Source organism: Scyliorhinus torazame, chromosome 9 (genome assembly GCF_047496885.1).
Source record: "Scyliorhinus torazame isolate Kashiwa2021f chromosome 9, sScyTor2.1, whole genome shotgun sequence".
In the NCBI taxonomy this organism is placed as follows: Eukaryota; Metazoa; Chordata; class Chondrichthyes; order Carcharhiniformes; family Scyliorhinidae; genus Scyliorhinus; species Scyliorhinus torazame.
The window spans coordinates 197,694,617-197,714,146 of record NC_092715.1 but is presented as its reverse complement, the minus strand read 5'-3'; the positions used below and the strand labels follow the sequence as shown (position 1 = coordinate 197,714,146).

General features: G+C 45.8%; 1 protein-coding gene across 5 annotated transcripts in view; it reads right to left on the bottom strand.

Annotated features, from left to right (window-relative positions):
- slc24a2 (solute carrier family 24 member 2) overlaps window positions 1-19,530 on the bottom strand; it is a 397,942-nt gene that overhangs the window by 125,234 nt on the left and 253,178 nt on the right. For 3 of the 5 annotated variants that reach the window (XM_072516936.1, XM_072516939.1, XM_072516937.1), the window contains one exon: window positions 4,582-4,632. The exons of the other annotated variants lie outside the window; for them this stretch is intronic. In XM_072516936.1, coding sequence (XP_072373037.1) covers window positions 4,582-4,632 — 51 coding nt within the window. The remainder of the gene's footprint in view (window positions 1-4,581; window positions 4,633-19,530) is intronic. 5 annotated transcript variants of the gene reach the window in all.

The following is a 19,530-nucleotide window of genomic DNA, read 5'->3' as shown; positions in this document are numbered from 1 at the left end:
CCCATCTCCCCCATCCCCACGCTTCCAAGTGTTCCCTGCCAGATTGCAAGACAAACCCATGAAGAAAGAAGGGATCCTGCCACAATAACTATGCCCGTAGTGGATTTAAATTTCCATAACATGTGGGCGATCCCAGACTTCTGGATTTCCCATTTGAATCTTTGCTCCTCCGGCTCAGAAAACCTGTCCCAGTCAACGATGGTGTGTGTATGTATGTCTCAATAAGTATTCTTCAATTGGAGTGGTTGAAGATCAAAGTTTTGCTTGCTTTACATACAGAAGCCGCAGGCACTCTATAGAGGATGCCACACAGAGAAGGATCTCTAAATAGCATAAATTGGCACAAAAGCTTGCACATCATTTGCGGGCAGCTAGAAGTGGTGATTGCCATTCCTTCTCTGCCAATTGAAAAAAATCCATGTGTTGTAATTATCGCTCAGCAAATTTGCCCTTCCAGCTGTGCAACTCCTAGGTCAGAATATTTGTGAACAATTTAAGCAACGTTGATGATTGCAGAACTGCAAGCTTTTCTCTTGTTCTCACCCCCATTGCATCAATGATGTTCATGTTTAAATTGTGTAGGGCCAATCCGGGGGGTGAGGGAGGGGATAATGGGGTGGGTTTTGAATGGGATGAAATTCTCATGGCTGGATGAGGAGCCATTAGCGTTGAGAGGTGATGGAAAGTATAGGAGGGATGAAGTCGGGGAAGGCCCCGGTTACCCGGTGGAGTTTTATAAGGAGTTTGTGGCAGAGTTGGCACAACAACATTTACTGGGGGCGTTTATGAGACGCTGGAGAATGTGGAGCAGCTGGAGATGTTGACATAAGCGACAATTACGCTAATTCCAAAGAAAGGGAAGGACCTGCTAGAGTGTGGGTCATACAGGCCCATATCAATGTTAAATACAGATGTGAAAGTGTTGACTAAGTTGTGGGGATGGGGTGGCGGTGTTGACCTTGGGTGGGGTGCTCTTTCCAGGGGCCGGTGCAGACTCGATGGGCTGAGTGGCCTCCTTCTGCACTGTAAATTCTATGATACACCAGACGCTGGCAGAGACGGTTCAAGTAAGGAAAATGAATCTCATGCCAAGGTTCCTGTTCGTATTCCAGGTACTCCTGATTTATATTCCGAAGGCCTTTTTCCGGAAGCTGGACGCAGTGATTTCGGAGGTTAGATGGGCGGGGAAGGTGTCAATGTTAAGAGGGCCCTGCTACAGAGGCAGAAAGGGATTGGCATTACCAAACCTGCTGCACTACTACTGGGCAGCGAATGTGGAGAAAGTGAGGCGATGATGGGAACGAGAGGAGTTAGAATGGGTTCGGATGTAGGAGGAATCCTATAGGGGTCCTGCCTGAGGCCCTTGGTGAAGGCGTCGCGACTGCTGGCACCGAGGATACATATGGAGAGCCCGATTGTAAAGCTCACGATTAGGGTGTGGAACCAGCTGAGGAGACACTTTAGATGGAGGGGAAGTCGGTGTTAACGCGTTGTGTGAGAACCCCGGGTTCAAACCGGGGGAGACGGATGGTATGTACAGGAGGTGGAGAAAGGTGGAGCTGATGAGGGATCTATATCTGGAGGAGAGGTTCGCAAGTCTGGAAGTGTTGCGGGAGAGGGTAGAGCTCCCGAAGGGAAGTGAATTTAGATATTTACAAGTGAGGGACTTTGCACGGACGGCAAAGTGGAAAGGGTTTCCCAGCCTGCAGAAGTATGCCCTATTAGAACGGTTGCCGCTTCCGGACATGGAAGGGGAGGGTAGGATTGATGACATATACGGGTGGCTGGGGGAGCAGCAACACAAGTGGCGAGGATCAAGGAGAAATGGGAGGAGTTTGGGGGAAGAGAAAGGGATAGGTTGGGGAGTGCGGAGTGAATCGCTGCGCAGGTGAATTCAACCTCCTCGTGTGTGCGAATGAGTTTGATACAGTTTGAGGTGGTAAACAGGGTACACATGACTTGGGCAAGGATGAGTGGGTTCTTCCAGGGGGTGGCAGACAGGTGTGAGAAGTGTGGACGAGGACCAGCAAACCAGGTTTTGGGGGTGTGGGAAGTTGGAGAGATACTGGGATTTGATTGTGGGGGTAGAGGCCGGGTAGGACCATATGGTGGTGATTTTTGGGGTATCGGAAGTGCAGAGCTGATGGAGGAGAGGAAGGCCGACGTCGTGGCCTTCGCCTCTCTGGTTGCCCCCAAAACATTTCCTGGAATGGCGGTCGACAACGCCGCCAGGGGTGGCGACCTGGCTGGGGGACCTGCACAACGTCCTCCGGTTGGGGCCGATTAAGTTTGAATGGAGAGGTTTGAGACACGGTGGGGATTGTTCACGACCATGTTTGAGGAATTGTTTGTCAAGGGGTGGGGGTGGTGGGGGAAGGAGGGAGGGGGGTGAAAAAGGGGCAAAACATGCACAGACTGTAAAATTGAGAACACCAGCCGGGCATCTCAATGCAGCTTGCTAGTCAGTGCCCAAGGAAAGTCCATGCACCCCCCTCATGGTATTCAGTGTTGCAGTGTTCTTCCATTGTCTTCAGTGATCCTTTACGAACTATAGGTTAGGCTGTTATAGAATTGGAAAACCCAACTGGCAGATGCTCACCCAGAATTTGGATTTGTGGTCTACAATATTCATTAGGTGGCCATCTCAGATACTCAAGAGCTGGTGCACTGCTCATGCCCAATTCCACTGGATAACCAGTTCCTGGCTGACTCCCATTTTTTGTCCAGAAATCAGGATGACAAGGACCATTTCCTCCCCTTATGCTATTTTGAAATACTGGGAAACTAATCTTAATTCCATTAAGGGTCAGTCTGGAGGGACAATCATTAAATTATTTCTTTTCTCCAGGATCATACATTAAGAGTAGTCAACGGTTTCACAGTGAGACAAAAATCTAGGGAAAATATAAAGTCAAATATAACTCCCATCCCTGGTCTTTAATTTGGCCAGTCCTGAAATCTCAATCTTTTTGTAATGTAGGATGTGGATGGTTAGTTTCTAGCCACATTACTCCACTTATGACACTTTGTTCAAACATTCCACTTTACAGGCAGGTGATTGAGCAAATGCTGGCAGCACAGTTGAGAGCTTGCTTATTTTCTGTCCCAGTTTTATAAAAGTTAATTGGTGTGGAGAAGGACGGCAAGGGTGAGATTATCACAAAGTCAGTCCTGAAACACAATTACCATCAAATCTGCAGGACTCCTAGCTTCACAAATACATAAATAACTTTGCGAAGTAGCTTTGCCAAACTTTGCACATTTCTGACTGGAGCAGAATGTAGGAAGTTTCAATGCAAGAATCCAAAGAGAAAATTCTGGAAAATCTCAGCAGCTCTGGCAGCACCTGTAGGGAGAGAAAAGAGCTAATATTGCGAGTCCAGGGATCATCCGGACTCGAAACGTTAGCTCTTTTCTCTCCCAACAGATACTGCCAGACCTGCTGAGATTTTCCAGCATTTTCTCTTTAGTTTCAGATTCCAGCGTCCGCAGTCATTTGCTTTTATCCAATGCAAGAATGTTCAGGATAGTTAAAAACAAAATGGTCCAGTGCTCCATTTTGATGAAACTGTAGAGGGAGATGTCATAGAATGATGAAAAATATAAATTCTGAGCAACATATTTGCATAGAAATGCACCTGTCCCATCTCAAACCTAAAAACAGCAGATTTTTTTTATTTACAGTTACGCACCCAAGGTTATCATCAATAACTCCTCAGGGGTGCATACATATATTAATTCTAGGCTAAGGTTCCTCATTAAATTTTCCTCAATCTCAGACGAGCACCCCTTGTATGTGTGAAGATCTGTTTCCCAATCTGTATGATTGGTTTTGAATAAGGCTGCTATTTTGATGCCAACCTGCACATATTATGAACAATTTTGTTTTATAGATTTATAGGAACTAGATTGAGAATTCGGAATCTCATTTTAGGCTGGACCCTGACAACCAAAAAGAGACCTTCATCTCACTGTTCTGGACTCAAGTCATATCCGTATTTTAGTGGTGAAAGCAACAATGAAAACATGGATGTGTAGATCTCTTCACTGAATTGGGTCAAACGAAAACATGTTGGAATCTAAACTAATCGGTCAACTGAGGGGCAAAATGACATTTCAACAGCATTAGAACCTTGAGTGAGTTGTCTCCAGTTCACAAACCAGTTATTTATTTGATTACGGGTGAGGAAGATCACATTTTGTGGTCAAGATACAGAAACACACAAAGACAGAATTGCAAAATCACAGAGTTAGGAAGGTGAAGGTTACTTTATTAAGAAATGGAGCTCAATTGAAAACAAGGAAGTAGTGAGGCATAGGAAGTGACTGAAACACTTTAACCAAGAAAAATAACAGTTTTGTCTACATTAAAATATTTGAAACATCACCACATTTTACATTTGTTATATCAAACACAGAAACAAATGAAACATTTATGTAAAGATGTAGTGAAGAGCAGGGAAAAATGTAAAATGACACAATGAGACACGTACGTTGTTAAAATGATTTTTTTATTGTAATAAGAATGTGTATGTTCATGATTACAGATAATGTAACAGAGAAAGATGTTGAAGTTCTTACCTTCTCCTGTCATTGAGTCATAATATTTTAGTTTTCCATATGCTCCAAGTTCTACAACATCACAGTAAAAAAAAGGACAAATGAGCAAAAAGCAAAAAAAAGAGGTTAAAAATCAGGAAGCAGAAGAATGCAATTTAAGAAGGCACACACATAAGTAATGTGCTCCAAAAATCAGACGATTAAAGATCAGCGGTGAATGCTAAAATATGAAATTTAGAATATTGCTGCAGCAGAGTCAATGTTCAAATTAGGAAAGTAGGTGACCATCTTCTTAAACAAAAATGATCAATACCATGAAAAACACCACAGTTATCAAGTACGTCATTCATAAACACGTAAAGTTTCGATAACTGAGGTCTACAATGATTTCCGATAATATGCAGATTTCGGTCTTCTGCTCAAGTGACATTATCGTGGAGCCTACCTTCCAAAGGAAAAATCAAGTTAATCATTTATTTTGTTTAATGCACTGAACAATTTAAAGTAATTCATGTATTTTAAGGCTTTTGTACAAAGAGCTATTTTGCTGATTTGAGATTTTGCATATACTAATAAAAACAGCCCCCTGCAAAAAAAGGGAATCCTTCTGAAGTCGAGTCTACTATTTAACAGAGGAACATTAAGCTCCCAGAACAGTCTGTGGGCAATAATGAAAAGCAAGCCAGAAAGTAATGTTAGGTCTATTATCTTTGAATGGTACATTCCCTTTGCTTTTTCCCTACAAGCTATAAAACAATCCAAATGATTGCCTGTTTTTTTTTAAATTAGTGATTGCGATATTTAAATCTTACCAACTAAAAGGATGGAAACTGATACTTTTCAACCAGATAATGTAAAGTATAGCTTTTCCATTTGATAAAACAGTGCAAATCTCGCAATTAAATATTAAAAACTTAAAGTTGCTCATTGCTACAACTATTTCAACTTTGTTTATTTGATTAGTATTTGAGCCATTATCCGATAAAAATGCATTTAGGGTGAACTAGTCAACTTTATACAAGTTAGACACGAGCCTTCCTTGATCCAAATTCAGTTTGGTAACAGTTTGGATTGGTTAGCAGTACTTCTTTGTTTAATGCACTGACCAGGGCAGCACGATAGCACAAGTGGATGGCACTGTGGCTTCACAGCACCAGGGTCCCAGGTTCGATTCCCCGCTGGGTCACTGTCTGTGCGGAATTTGCACGTTTTCCCAGTGTCTGCGTGGGTTTCCTCCGGTTTCCTCCCACAGTCCAAAGACGTGCAGGTTAGGTGGATTGGCCATGCAAAATTGCCCGTAGTGTCCATAAGGGTTGGGATGGGTTATTGGGTTGCGGGGATAGGGTGGAAGTGACGGCTTAATGTGGGTCGGTGCAGACTTGATGGGACGAATGGCCTCCTTCTGCACTGAATGTTCTATGTAATCTAATCTTCTTGACTGAGTTAGGTGGTAAGCCCCAAGTCAGGATTTGAGAACAAACTGTTTTTTGAAACGACACTCAAATTTAAATATGCAAGTTCAAATACTGGGTCACACTAACAACACATGACGTGTTCGGACTATGTACTTAAAGCTAGCTCGTAATGTAACTGCAGCTTTTATTAAATGATATTTCATTTTACCGAGGAGTTTCTGCAATGTTAGTGGATCACTCAAGTCAATTCTAAGGAGCTTGGCAGCTTTATTTTGCAATTGAAACACCTGTATCTCTAGAACAGAATCAGTAAAGCCAAATTAGATCGTGCTACACAACAATGAAACACCTGTATCTCTGTGGGTCTACATTTTATTTCTAAAATGTATGGGGGAAAAAGGTAAATGGAATAATTTCTCCCCAAATTACTTTCTGCAACAATACAAGAGTCACATTACCAATCAAATCGTTCAAATAGCATTTATAAAAGAAACAACAGGAATTCCAACACAGATCTACATTTAGTAAAATTTTTTAGTGCAATAAAGACAGAGAAGCTTAACACTACATATTGATGATAGACGGAATTGATAAGATACTGATTATTTGAAAACTGATCAATATCCTATGTACTGCCATGATGCTGCATAAAGTATGTGCAAGATCTACAAGGTGCAGCTGGTCTTTTAGCATTCGATGGGTAAAGTAAATGCATTTGATGTAACATTTATCTCAATTAACAATATATTGCTCAAGAGAGAGGGACTGAGTGCTCTTGAAGTGAACGATTGATGAATTTCATCACACATCCAAACATGACGATCTATCCTGATTAGTCCGCACCCTCAACAGGTTTCCCTCATTGGCCCTTCAGTGTTCGGACGTCTGATCCGAGAGCATTCGGTTATTTGTGAGGTTGCGTTGGCCACATGTCCCTTCTTCTGCCTCCCGCCCCAGACACTGGACAAAATGTTCCTACTTCCTTTTATATGGGAATGCTTTCTCACTGCCCAAGTGTGGTGATGTTGACAAAATCTCTCCATTTAGAATAAATTAAATCCAAGCTATTTGATAGCATAAGTATGTGGAGTTATTTCACATCTAGTTTGTTTAAAACATATTGTAGCAGACTGGTGCCTGAGCTGGTGGGCCAGTAGGTAGCCAGCTTTGTCCCTGTATTCATAAAACTCCCCCTTGAAAATCATAACATGTACACAGCTTTATTTGTAGAAAGTAAGTCAAATCGAGTCTGGAGGCTTAGCAGGTCTTCATATAACTCAGCGGTGTGGGGGGGGGGGGGAGAGAGAGAGAGAGAGAGAGGGGGGGGGTGCGCTGATGGAATAATGATCGTCTATTTCTAAAATTAAATCCACCAATTCTTGATTCCATTTTTTCTGTTTGATATTATATGCATTGAAAGAAATTCTGTTTTCCAGGAGAACCAACGGCTGGAACCCGGGTTTGATTCCGGCCTTGGGTGACTGTTTGGAGTTTGCACGTTTTCTCCATGTTTGCGTGGGTTTCCTCTGGGTGGTGGGGTTACGGGAATACGGTGGGCTGGTTGGTCTAGGTCGGTTGTTCTTTCAGAGGATCAATGCAGATTTGATGGGCCGAATCACCTCCTGTGCTGTAGGAATTCTATGGTTCTAACTGCCTTGAGGGTTTCCCATAATACTGATGGGGTGGTGAATCTATACTGGTGGATATAGATTTACAAAAATCCTCGTCAGATAGTAAGGTTGTGTCAAACCATTAGCTTTGGGTGCAATAGCCAGGCCAATGGAGTGGGGCGCGTGGTCTGATATAATTATGGCAGAATACTCAGCAGTTTTAACTGGGGGTGGGGGTGGAAGAGAGAAAAAGTGCTCTGCCCCCCAAACAAGCATGGGCAAGGAAGCATGGTGGACATGAGAGAGAAGTAGGAAAAGTCCCTTGTCACCAGGTGGAGGAAACAACAAAGATCCATACATCCCATGAATCATAAAGCTGGAAAGAGCCTTGGAAATGCCAGAGAGGGCGAAGGTCTTTGGCCTTGCGCGATCCAACTTTGGATCTATAATGCATGTTAGATTTCCTTCTAAAATAAGTTTAGATGAGGAAGGGAAGATGGGAGTGATGTGCTAAATTGTGTACCGTCCCACTTAGGGGCATAGACGTTCACCAAAACTACAGGGGTTTGAAAAAGTGCGCCACTGACGTCCAAGATCGGAGATTAAGGGGGAGAACTGTAATCTGTCGCAAATCAAAATTGCTATCCCCCTAGCTTGGGACGTGAAAGCTGGAGTGAATCACTTGGCCAACCCATGCTGTATGCGCATACTTCTGGTGGCAACATGCAAGTGGCGGTCACAGGTTGGGTGGCTCCCGTTAGATGTTTAACTTTTTGGCCCTTTTCACCCGAATTTTGGGGGGAAATTTCATATGATTGATCGCCAGTCAAGTTGAGGTAATGAAAGGATGTCGAAAACCTAGCGGAAAATACTGGATGAAAAGATGTGAGTGAGAGTCCGCCTGAGCTCGTGTTCACTGCGGAGTTTTATGGGAGTAAAGATGGAGGGAGCAAGTTCGCCAGGTGGGGCTGTGCCCATTACGATGGATAAGTTGGTGGAAGTGATGGCGGTGGAATTTGAGGGGCAGTTCGCCAAACATTTTGGAACGGCAGGGAAAGAAGATAGAATCTACAGCGCAGAAAGAGGCCATTCGGCCCATCGAGTCTGCACCGACCCTTGGAAAGAACACCCCACTTATGCCCACACCTCCACCCTATCCCCATAACCCAGTGGCCCCACCTAAACCTTTTATTTGGACACGAAGGGCCATTTTTAACATGGCCAATCCACCTACCCTGCACATCTTAGGACTGTGGGAGGAAACCGGAGCACCCGGAGGAAACCCACGCAGAAACGGGGAGAAAGTGCAGACTCTACACAGGCCGTGATATAAGCCAGTGGTGTGCTAACCACTGTGCTACCGTGATGATGGCTTTGCTTAAGCCGTTTGTGGACAATAACAATACGCTGGCTCCAATAAAGGAGGCTCTCGGAAAGACGTCGGTGGCGATGCGGGAACAAGGAGAGATGTTGAAGGGGGTAGAGGGGGCATTGTCATGGCACAGTGACCTGTATGCCTCGATGGGTGAGGAGCTGCAGAGGGTGGAGGAGAGCAACAGAGGGCTGAGAGCCAAAGTGAAGGACCTGGAGAACATGTCACGGCGGCAGAATTTGCAGATTGTGGGACTGCAGGGCTAGAGGCTGACTGAGCACTTTGGGGAGATGTTCGCAAAGTTGCTGGGGAAGGAGAAGGGTGCCTCCCTCTTTGAGCTGGACAGGGCTCACCAGCAGCTCGGGCCGAACCCAAGGCCTAATGAACCACCAACAGTTGTGCTGGTCTGTTTTCATTGCTACCAGATGAAGGAGAAGGTGCTGAGACATGTGAAGATGTATTGTGAGGTGAGGTGGGAAGGCAGTGTTATTCCTATATGCCAAGACCTCATGGTGGAGCTGGCAAGATGGCGGGCAGCCTTCAACAAGGTGAAGGCTGCGTTGTACAAGAGTAATGTGCAGTTTGGGGTGATTATCTGGCGAAGTTGAGAAATACGCACAACGCCAAGGACTTTGCTTCAAGACAGCGGAGGAGGCAGAGGCGTTTGTGAATGCTGAAGGATGGGGACTGAATGGAATTTGGGCTTTGTTTTTCTTCATGTTGTGGTTGGGAGAGGATGATTTGGGGATATCAGGGTAATATGCCGGGGTTTGTCTCCCTTTCTTTGGGGGTCTATTATGTTCGAGTTGTTGGGAGGAACTGGGTGTGGGGGGACAGCGGCGGCTGGGTTTATGAAGGAGATGGTGGTGGGAGGGGGGGGGGGGGGGGGAAGTGTAGATCTGTGGCGGGTTTTGCATCCTGGGGTAGGGAGTATTCCTTATTTTCGCCAGTGTATAACGTGTACTCAAGGATCAACTTTTTTATTATGTGGAAGTCATTGTTGTCAGGGGTGAGAAGGGAGGAGTACTCGGCGATTGTTATTTTGGCTCATGCTCCTCATTTGGTGCACTTGGTCTTGGAGAAGGGGCCTGCACAGAGGCCAGCATGGAGTTTGGATGTGGGGCTGTTAGCAGATCTGAATTTGTGTAAAGATGGGAAAAGTGATTGATGACCATGTGGGGTTTAATAAGAATGGGGAGGTCTCATCGTCGGTGGTCTGGGAAGCCCTGAAGGCAGTGGCAAGGTCATCTAGTTTAAGGCTCAAGTGGATAGGGAGGTGTGGTGTATAATTACTGAGAATTCACCAGTGCACTGTGTTATGTTATTAACCCTGTGGGCTCTACCTATGGGCCATTGTGTGGCTTCACCCACAGGGGATAAGTTGGGGCATGTACGGGCTCCGCCCATGGCTCCACCCCCTTTACAGGAAGTATAAGAGCTGCTGACCTGCGGGGCCGCCTTCAGTGTTGTACCCGGTCACAGGCAGGCTCAGTTCTAAGCTGATTAAAACCACGGTTTACTTCTTCACGTGTCTTCAAGTGAATTGATGGTCGCATCATTTTCATTTCATTTTCATCAGGAGGCAAGAGAGGAGCGGCAATGGCTGGTACAGGAAGCCTTGGTAGTGGGTAGGAGGTATGTGGAGGATCCCACCCCCCGGAACTTCTGGTGAGTAGAGAGGAATTGCTGGTTTGGTTTGACCTTCTGTCCACAGGGAAAGCAGGATGGCAGTTGAGGTGGGCAAGGGGATAGTGTATGAGTATGGGGAGAGGGCCAGTCAATTGTTGGTGAGCCATGCGAACAGGAAGGCCCAGGGGCCAGATGAGTTCCAGGTGGAGTTTTATAAAAAGTTTTTGGATAGGTTGGCACCTTTGCTGGCAGAGATGTTTGAGGACGCGGTGGCTAAAGGGGCATTCCCGGGAATGATGGGACAGGCATCCATTTTGTTGTTGCTAAAAAAGGGTAACGATCCGGTGGAGTGTGGGTCATACAGGCCAATATCTCTGCAAAATGTGAATGCCAAGGTTCTTGCCAAGTTGCTGGTGCTGAGGTTGGAAAAGTCCCTTCCGCAGGTGATTGAGGAGGATCAGACGGGGTTTGTAAAGGGTAGGCAATTGCCTTAAAACTTGCGATGTTTATTAAACGTGGTGCTCTCCCCGGCAGAGGGAGCTGGAGGTGGTGGTGGCGCTGGGTGCAGAGAAGGCGTTTGACCGTGTAGCGTGGAGTTACTTGTTCGCCGTGTTGGGAGAGGTTTGGGATTGGGCCTACGTTTGTAGCGTGGGTTAAACTGTTATATAGAACATAGAAAATACAGCACAGAACAGGTCCTTCGGCCCACGATGTTGTGCTGAAATTTTGTCCTAGATTAAGAACAAATTAATCTACACCCCATCATTCTACCGTAATCCATGTACCTATCTAATAGCCGCTTGAAGGTCCCTAATATTTCCGACTCAACTACTTCCACAGGCAGTGCATTCCATGCCCCCACTACTCTCTGGGTAAAGAACCTACCTCTGACATTCCCCCCTATATCTTCCGCCATTCACCTTAAATTGATGTCCCCTTGTTCCACCTGGGGAAAAAGTCTCTGACTGTCTACTCTATCTATTCCCCTGATCATCTTATAAACCTCTATCAAGTCACCCCTCATCCTTCTCCGTTCTAATGAGAAAAGGCCTAGCACCCTCAACCTTTCCTTGTAAGACCTACTCTCCATTCCAGGCAACATCCTGGTAAATCTTCTTTGCACCTTTTCCAAAGCTTCCACATCCTTCCTAAAATGAGGCGACCAGAACTGCACAATGTGGCCTTACCAAGGTTTTGTACAGCTGCATCATCACCTCACGGCTCTTAAATTCAATCCCTCTGCTAATGAACGCTAGCACATCATAGGCCTTCTGCACAGCTCTATCCACTTGAGTGGCAACTTTCAAAGATGTATGAACATAGACCCCAAGATCCCATAGTATATAGGGAACTGAAGGCGAGTGTGTGCACGAAGGAGGCAAATTCGGGGTATTTTCAGTTATATAGAGGAACCAGGCAGAGGTGCCCACTGTGCCCCCTCCTGTTTGTGCTGGCAATAGAGCCCTTGGCCATTGAGGTGCTTGACTAAATGGAGGGTGATAGTGAGGGGAGGAGCATATGGCGGCCCTGTATGCTGATCATTTACTATTGTATATCTCCAACCCGGGTCCCATGGCAGGGGTTATAATGGGACTCCTCAGGAGATTTGGGGCTCTCTCAGGTTATAAGCTGAATCTAGAAAAGAATGTGCGCTTTTTGGTGTCTCCTCCAGGGACGGGGGCAGGTTTTGGAGGGGGTTGCCGTTTCTGGTGGCTACTAGCCAATTTAGGTATTTGGGGGTGCAGGTGGCTCAGGACTGGACCCGGCTTCGTAAATTGAATTTCACGTGCCTGGTGGGTAGCGTCACGGCGGATCTGTTGAGATCGGACAGCTTTCCTCTGTCATTGGCACGTCGGGTGCAGGCAGTAAAGATGAATATCTTGACATGTTTTTATTTTTATTTCAATAGCTACTGGTCTTTTTGCCAAAAGCAATTTTTTTTATGGGGGTGAAACAGTTGATCTGTGTTTGTCTGGGCAGGTAAAGTAGCAAGGAGTCGTAAGACGGTGCTCCAGAGAGGGTGGCAGTCAGGGGGTCTGGCCCTTCCAAAGCTGTTGTATTATTATTGAGCAGCGAACATGAAGATTGTGAGGGGTTAGAGCAGGGAGCCAGAGGCTATGTGGGTGAGGATGGAGGCACACTCTTGTAGGGAGTCGGGGTTGCATGCACTGGCAACGGTGCCACTCCCGTTTGCCCCAGGGAAATATTCGGGGAGTTTGGTGGTGGTGGCCACGCTGAAGATCTGGAAGCAATTTCGGCAGCACTTCAGATTAGGGGTGTGGTCGAAGCTAATGCCGATCCGAGGGAATCATGTGTTCGAGCCGGTGAGCTGGATGCTAGGTTTTCTGGAATGAGAGGAGCAGAGGCTAATGGAAATTAAGGATTTATTTCTAGAAGGGCGGTTTGCCAGTGTGGTGAGGTTGACAGAGAAGTTTCGGGTTCTGCGGGGGAAGGTGTTTAGGTGCATGCAGGTGCGGGACTTTGTGAAGAAGTTTCCCCTGGCTTTTCTGGTGGCACCGCCCTCCGCATTGTTGGAGGTGGTGCTGTCGGCGATGAGGTTGGGGGGGGGGGGGGGGGGGCGTTAGATCGGCGATCTATGGGAGGATTTTTGGAGGAGGATGGGGTGTCATTGGAGGGTGTTAAAGCCAAGTGGGAGGAGGAGCTGGGAATGGTGCTGGAGGAGGGTTTGTGGTGCGAGGTGCTGCCGAGGGTGAATGCCTCAACTTTGCGTGCGAGATTGGGATTGATACAGCTAAAGGTAGTACACAGAGCACACCTGATGAATTTGGGGATGAGCCGATTGTTTGAGGGGGTGGGCGACATTTGTGAATAGTGTGGGAGCGGCCCAGCCAATCATGGACCCACGATGCTGTGCTGAAATTTTGTCCTAGATTAAGAACAAATTAATCTCCACCCCAGCATTCTACCGTAATCCATGTACCTATCTAATAGCCGCTTGAAGGTCCCTAATGTTTCCGACTCAACTACTTCCACAGGCAGTGCATTCCATGCCCCCACTGCTCCCTGGGTAAAGAACCTACTTCTGACATCCCCCCTATATCTTCCACCATTCACCTTAAAGTTATGTCCCCTTATAATGGTTTGTTCCACCCGAACAAACGTGAACCGCTCCAGCGCCATGCTGTCCCCGTGGGGGCCAGAATAGGTCGTGCCCGGGCCCTGTTTGCGCTGTCGTGAAACACTTGGCCCCCATATCGGAGAATCGCCCCCAGTATATTTCAAAATTCCCTGCATCCTGGAAAGGTCCCGGTGGATTGGAAACACGCTAATGTATCGCCCCCATTCAAAAAGGGAGAGGGGCAAAAAGTAGGAAACTATAGACTGGTTGGCTTGACCGCTGTCGTGGGAAAGTTACTGGAATCAGTCATTAAGGAGATGACTGAACATTTGGAAAGTCGAAGCTCAATTCACCATTGTCAGCATGGTTTTATGAAAGATAAGTTATGATCAACAAATTTGCTCGAGTTCTTTGAGGATGTTACCAGCAAGGTGGATAATGGGGAACCTGTGGATGTGGTATATCTAGATTTCCAGCACCTCGCACCACAACCCTCCTCCAGCGCCATTCCCAGCTCCTCCTCCCACTTGGTGTTCGACAAGTGGCTGCATAAATGACTGATCCAGAAGGTGAGATGGCAGGGGGAATAGAACACTAGATTGGATTGAGGACTGGCTGACTGACAAAAAGCAGAGGGTCGGGATAAATGGGTCCTTGCCTGGGGCGAACTGTAACAAGCGGGCTTCTTCAGGGGTCAGTCCTTGGACCTCAACTGTTTACAATCTATATAAATGATCTGCAAGCATGGACAGAGTGTATCATAGCAAAATTTGCGGATGGTCCTAAAATACGTGGGAAAGCAGACTGTGAAGAAAGGATAACGAGTTTACAGGCATATATAGATAGTCTAGGAGAATGGGTCAAAATTTAGCAGATGGATTTTATTGTGGAGAAGTGTGAGGTTATCCCTTTTGACCGAAAAAATAGAAAAGCAAATTATCTAAATGGAAAGTAGATTCAAAATGAGTCTGGGCAGAGAGATTTGGCTGGCTCCATTCATGAATCGGAACGCAGGTACAGCATGTAATAAAAAAGGCGAATGGAATTTTAGTGTTTATTGCAAAAAGACTGGAGCATAAAAGTAGAGAAGTGCTGTTGCAATTGAAAAGGATATTGGTGAGATTCCATCTGGATTATTGCGTCCAGTTTTGGTCTCCTTATTTGAGGAAGGATGTGGTGGCATTGGAGGCTGGTCAGAGGAGATTCACCAGATTGATTCCGGGGATGAAAGGATTGACATAGGAGGCCAAATTAAACAGATTCGGCTTAAACTCACTGGAGTTTAGAATAACAAGGGGAGATCTGATCGAGTTATTTAAAATACTAAAAGGGATTGATCAAATAAATGTAGACCAAATGTTCCATCCTATGGGGCAATCTAGACTGAGAAGTCACAGAAAGAGGTTGAGAGGTTGTAGATTTAAAACTGAGATGAGGAGGAACTACTTCTCACAGAGGGTGGTACATTTGTGGAACTCGCTGCCTTATAGTGCGATGGGAGTCTGAATCATTAAATGGTTTCAAGGGGGAAGACAGATATATTTCTGAAAAAGGGATTCAAGGGATATGGGGGACAGGTAGAGAGGTGGATTTGAAGGAAGAGATCAGCCATGATCTGATTGAATGGCGGAGCAGGCTTGAAGGGCTATATTGCCTGCTCCTGATTCCTATGTTCCTACCCCATGATATAAAATATTATCTCTCGCTATCTGGATCACACATTATGCTTTCATCACATATGTATTTATTTTTTGTTCCAATTTCATTTCATAGGCAGCATTTACCCAACAAATTGGAATTTGCAATGCCTTGCATGCAAAATACACGTCAAAATATAGAATTACAGGCAGCACGGTGGTGCAGTGGTTAGCACTGCTGCCTCACAGCACCAAGGATCCGCGTTCGATCCTGGCCCAGGGCCACTGTCCATGTGGAGTTGGCATATTCTCATTGTGTCTGCGTGGGTCTCATCCCCACAACCCAAAAAGATGTGCCAGGTAGGTGAATTGGCCACAATAAATTGCTCCTTAATTGGGAAAAAAAAAGAATTGGGTACTCTAAATTTATATTGGAAAAAACAGAATTGCATCTCACATCACACATGCTGAGTCAGCCAATTAATATGGTTGTTTTAGTAATTTCCTTCTGCTAGGAAACAGTGATGATTTTTATTTTGTTTGCCTTAAGTGGGATTTAGTGGCTTTTAATCCTCAGACAGGAGTAGCAACAAAAAAAAGTAGGTGCATTAATACACAAGGAACACCAACAGTAGTTCCCATTGCTCGGGCATTATGGATGCAACCCAAGGACCAAAATGGCATCCAATAAGCATGCGCACACTTCTGCCACAAATTGGATGCCATCTTGGTAAAGGGCAAACAAGGAGTGTCCTTTATCCACATCTGAAACTGGCATTAATCCATTTGAAATTACAGAATCTGACGCCTGCTGCACTCTTGATTTGCCCTGAAGCAGCCAGTGGCAGTGCTGACTGTATCCAGGATGTTCAATGCTGAACACCATACAAGTTTAAAGTACTTACCATAACTAATATCCCGCACAGGACCTACAGGGTGGGAATTCTCATCTTCCTGTGCTCCTTGCGGAGTAAGAGCTTCCCCGTTAGGGGTGAGATACCTCAATTACCCCGTGCACACAAGGTCGGCCAGTAAGGCAGTGATCATTAAGGAACCTGGTAAGGATCTGCAGGGATTTGCAAATAAAACGTTGTTATTTTAACTTGGTGTGGACTCCCCGTGTCCTCATTAAAATAACCACCACTGCTTCCAGATTAGAGGTCTCCGACTTCATTCGCAATTCCAAGCTGTAAATCTTGCCAATTCCCAGAAACTGCCCACCAACCTCGAACTGCACTCCTGATGTCTCCAATCTTCCTACCCAATCCACCTCAATATCAGTACTTCTGAAACTCCCGATACTTCCTACTTGGCGTCGGACAGTACTCCTGAGACACCCCTCTGACCCTCCATTGAACTCCTGAGGCCAGAGATCTTGCTATTAGGCCAATGGTACTTCCCATCCCCAACAGTTCTTCAAAGATGAATCCATAACAGTATTCCCAAGGCCAATGATCTTCCTACCTGACCTCACTGCTATACACCCAAGGTTTGCCATCTTTCTGCCTGATACTGCACTGGCCACAGAATCATAGGCCCACCTATTCGAACCCCAGACTCCTGTAATGCAGTCCAATCACTTGCTTGAAAAATGGCACACTAACCACATTCTGGGGTAGTTTGAGCCCCAAGGTCCAGAGCTCCTCAGACCTCCCCATTTGAGACCAGGCTGTTCACACGGAGAGGATAAGGCGGGGACAACTAGGCACACCTGTGCTTCTAGACCAGGCAATATTATTGGGAGGTCCTCTGGCATAGCTTAGGCTGCCTGCTCCACAAAACTCAGAAAATGTCACATCTTTGTGGCATATCGCATAATGCATTGTACAGGTTCATTAAATAGTTATAATAGAATTTGCCAGGATTGACTAAGTACTGACAGAAAGCTCAACTTTGCTACAGATGGAACCAAATTACTCAAGTAGACCAGATAGATCAGGACTAGGCTAGTTCAACAACATTCCAGAGTTTGCTTTGTTCATTTGTGGGATGTGGGTGTCGCTGGTTAGGCCAGCATTTATTGCCCATCCCTAGTTGCCCTTCAGAAGGTGGTGGTGAGTTGTCTTCTTGAACCGCTGCAGTCCTGGAGGTGTACGTACACCCACTGTGTTGTTAGGGAGGGAATTCCCAGATTTTGACCCAACGACAGTAGAGGAACAGCAATTTATTTCCAGCTCGGAGTGGTGATTGACTTGGAGGAGAACCTCCAAGTGGTGGGGTTCTTAGGTATCTGCTGCTCTTGTCCTTATAGATGGTAGCAGTCGTGGGTTTAGAAGGTGCTGTCGAAGGAACCTTGGCTAGTTACTACAGTGCATCTTGTAGATGGTACACAAGGCTGCCATTGTTCGGTGGTGGAAGGTTTGAATTTGTGGAAGGAGGAGCAATCAAGTGGGCTGCTTTGTCCTGGATGGTGTCGAGCTTTTCGAGTGGTGTTGGAGCTCCACTCCTCCAGGCAAATGGAAAGTATTCCATTATACTCCTGACTTGTGCCTTGTAGAGAGTGGACAGGCTTTTGGGGGGGGGGGGGCTGTCATGAGTTGAGCTACTCGCCATAGGATTCCAACCCTTTGACCTGCCCTGATAGCCATAGTGTTAATGTGGCTAGTCCAGTTCCGTTTCTGATCAATGGCAGCCCCCAGGATGTTGATTGTGGGGGATTCAGCGATGCTGCCATTGAATGTCAAGGCGCGATGGTTAGATCCACTCTTGTAGAAGATTGGCATTTCCTGACACTTGTGTGGCGCAAATGTAACTTGCCACTTGTCAGTCCAAGCCTGAATGTCCAGGTCTTGCTGCATTTGGAAATGGACTACTTCATTATCTGAGGAGTCGCGAATGGTGCTGAACATTGTGCAGTCATGCACAAACATCCTCACTTATGACCTTATGATGGAAGGCAGGTCATTAATGAAGCAGCTGAAGATGGTTGGGCCTACGACAGTACCCTGAGGAGCTCCTGCAGTGATGTCCTGGAACTGAGATGATTGACCTCCAAACACCACAACCATCTTCCTTTCTGCCAGGTATGACTCCAACCAGCTGAGAGTTTCCCCCTGATTTCCATTGACTCCAGTTTAGCTCAGGCTCCTTGATGCCATACTTGGTCAAATGCTGCCTTGATGTCAAGGGCAGTCACTCTTGCCTCACCTCTGCCATTCAGCTCTTTTGTCCATGTTTGATCCAAGGCTGTAATGAGATCAGGAACTGAGTGACCCTGGTGGATCCCAAACTGAGCGTCTGTGAGCAGGTTAATGCAGAGTATGTGCCACCTGATAGCACTGTTGATGACTTCTTCTATTAGTTTGCTGATGATGGAAAGTAGATCGATTGGGCGGTAACTGGCTGGGTTGGATTTGTCCTGTTTCTTGTGTACATTACCAGCTGGGCAATTTTCCACATTGCCGGATAGAGTGTTGTAAGCGCTAATTTGCCGTAATTTTCCTGGCGTTATTAATGGAGCACATTATGGGTCTTATGCGCATCTAATGTTTTATTTACAACACATTTCAAATAATAGTTTTCCTCATGATTGTTTTATCCCCATAGAACTAACATGTTCCAATGTGTCTCTTTTGGATAAAGAGGATTCTTGGGAACATAGGAATAGGAACCTGGAGGAGGAGGCCATTCAAAACTATCATGGCTGATCAGCCACTTCAATCCCCTTGCCCCCATACTAACGTCATATCCCTTTACGTCATTGGCATTTAGAAATCCTTCAATTTCGAATTTCAACATACTCGTGACTGAGCTGCCACAGCCATCCGGGGTAGAGAATTCCAAAGATTCAAAACTTTCTGATTAAAAGAAATTCTCACCTCATTCTTATAAGTCAATTCCCCTTTATTCAGAAATTGTATCCATTGGTTCTAGACGCCCCAACCCGGGGAAACATCTCACCTGCATCTACCTCGTCTGTCCATTTAAGCATTTCGTAGGTTTCAATGGGATCACCTCTTTTTGAAACTTTACAGAATACAGGTCCAGTTTCCCCAATCTCTCTTCATAGGACAGTTCCACCATCCGAGGAATAAGTACGGTGAACCTTCGTTGCACTCCCTCAGTAATACCCTTCCTCAGGTAATGGTATTGAAACTGCATAAAGTACTCCAGGTGTGGCCTAACCAAGGATCTATACAACTGAAGCAATACTTCTCTACTCCTCCACCCAAATACTCTTGCAATAAAGGCCAACATACCATTTGCCTTCCTAAATGCTTGCTGCACC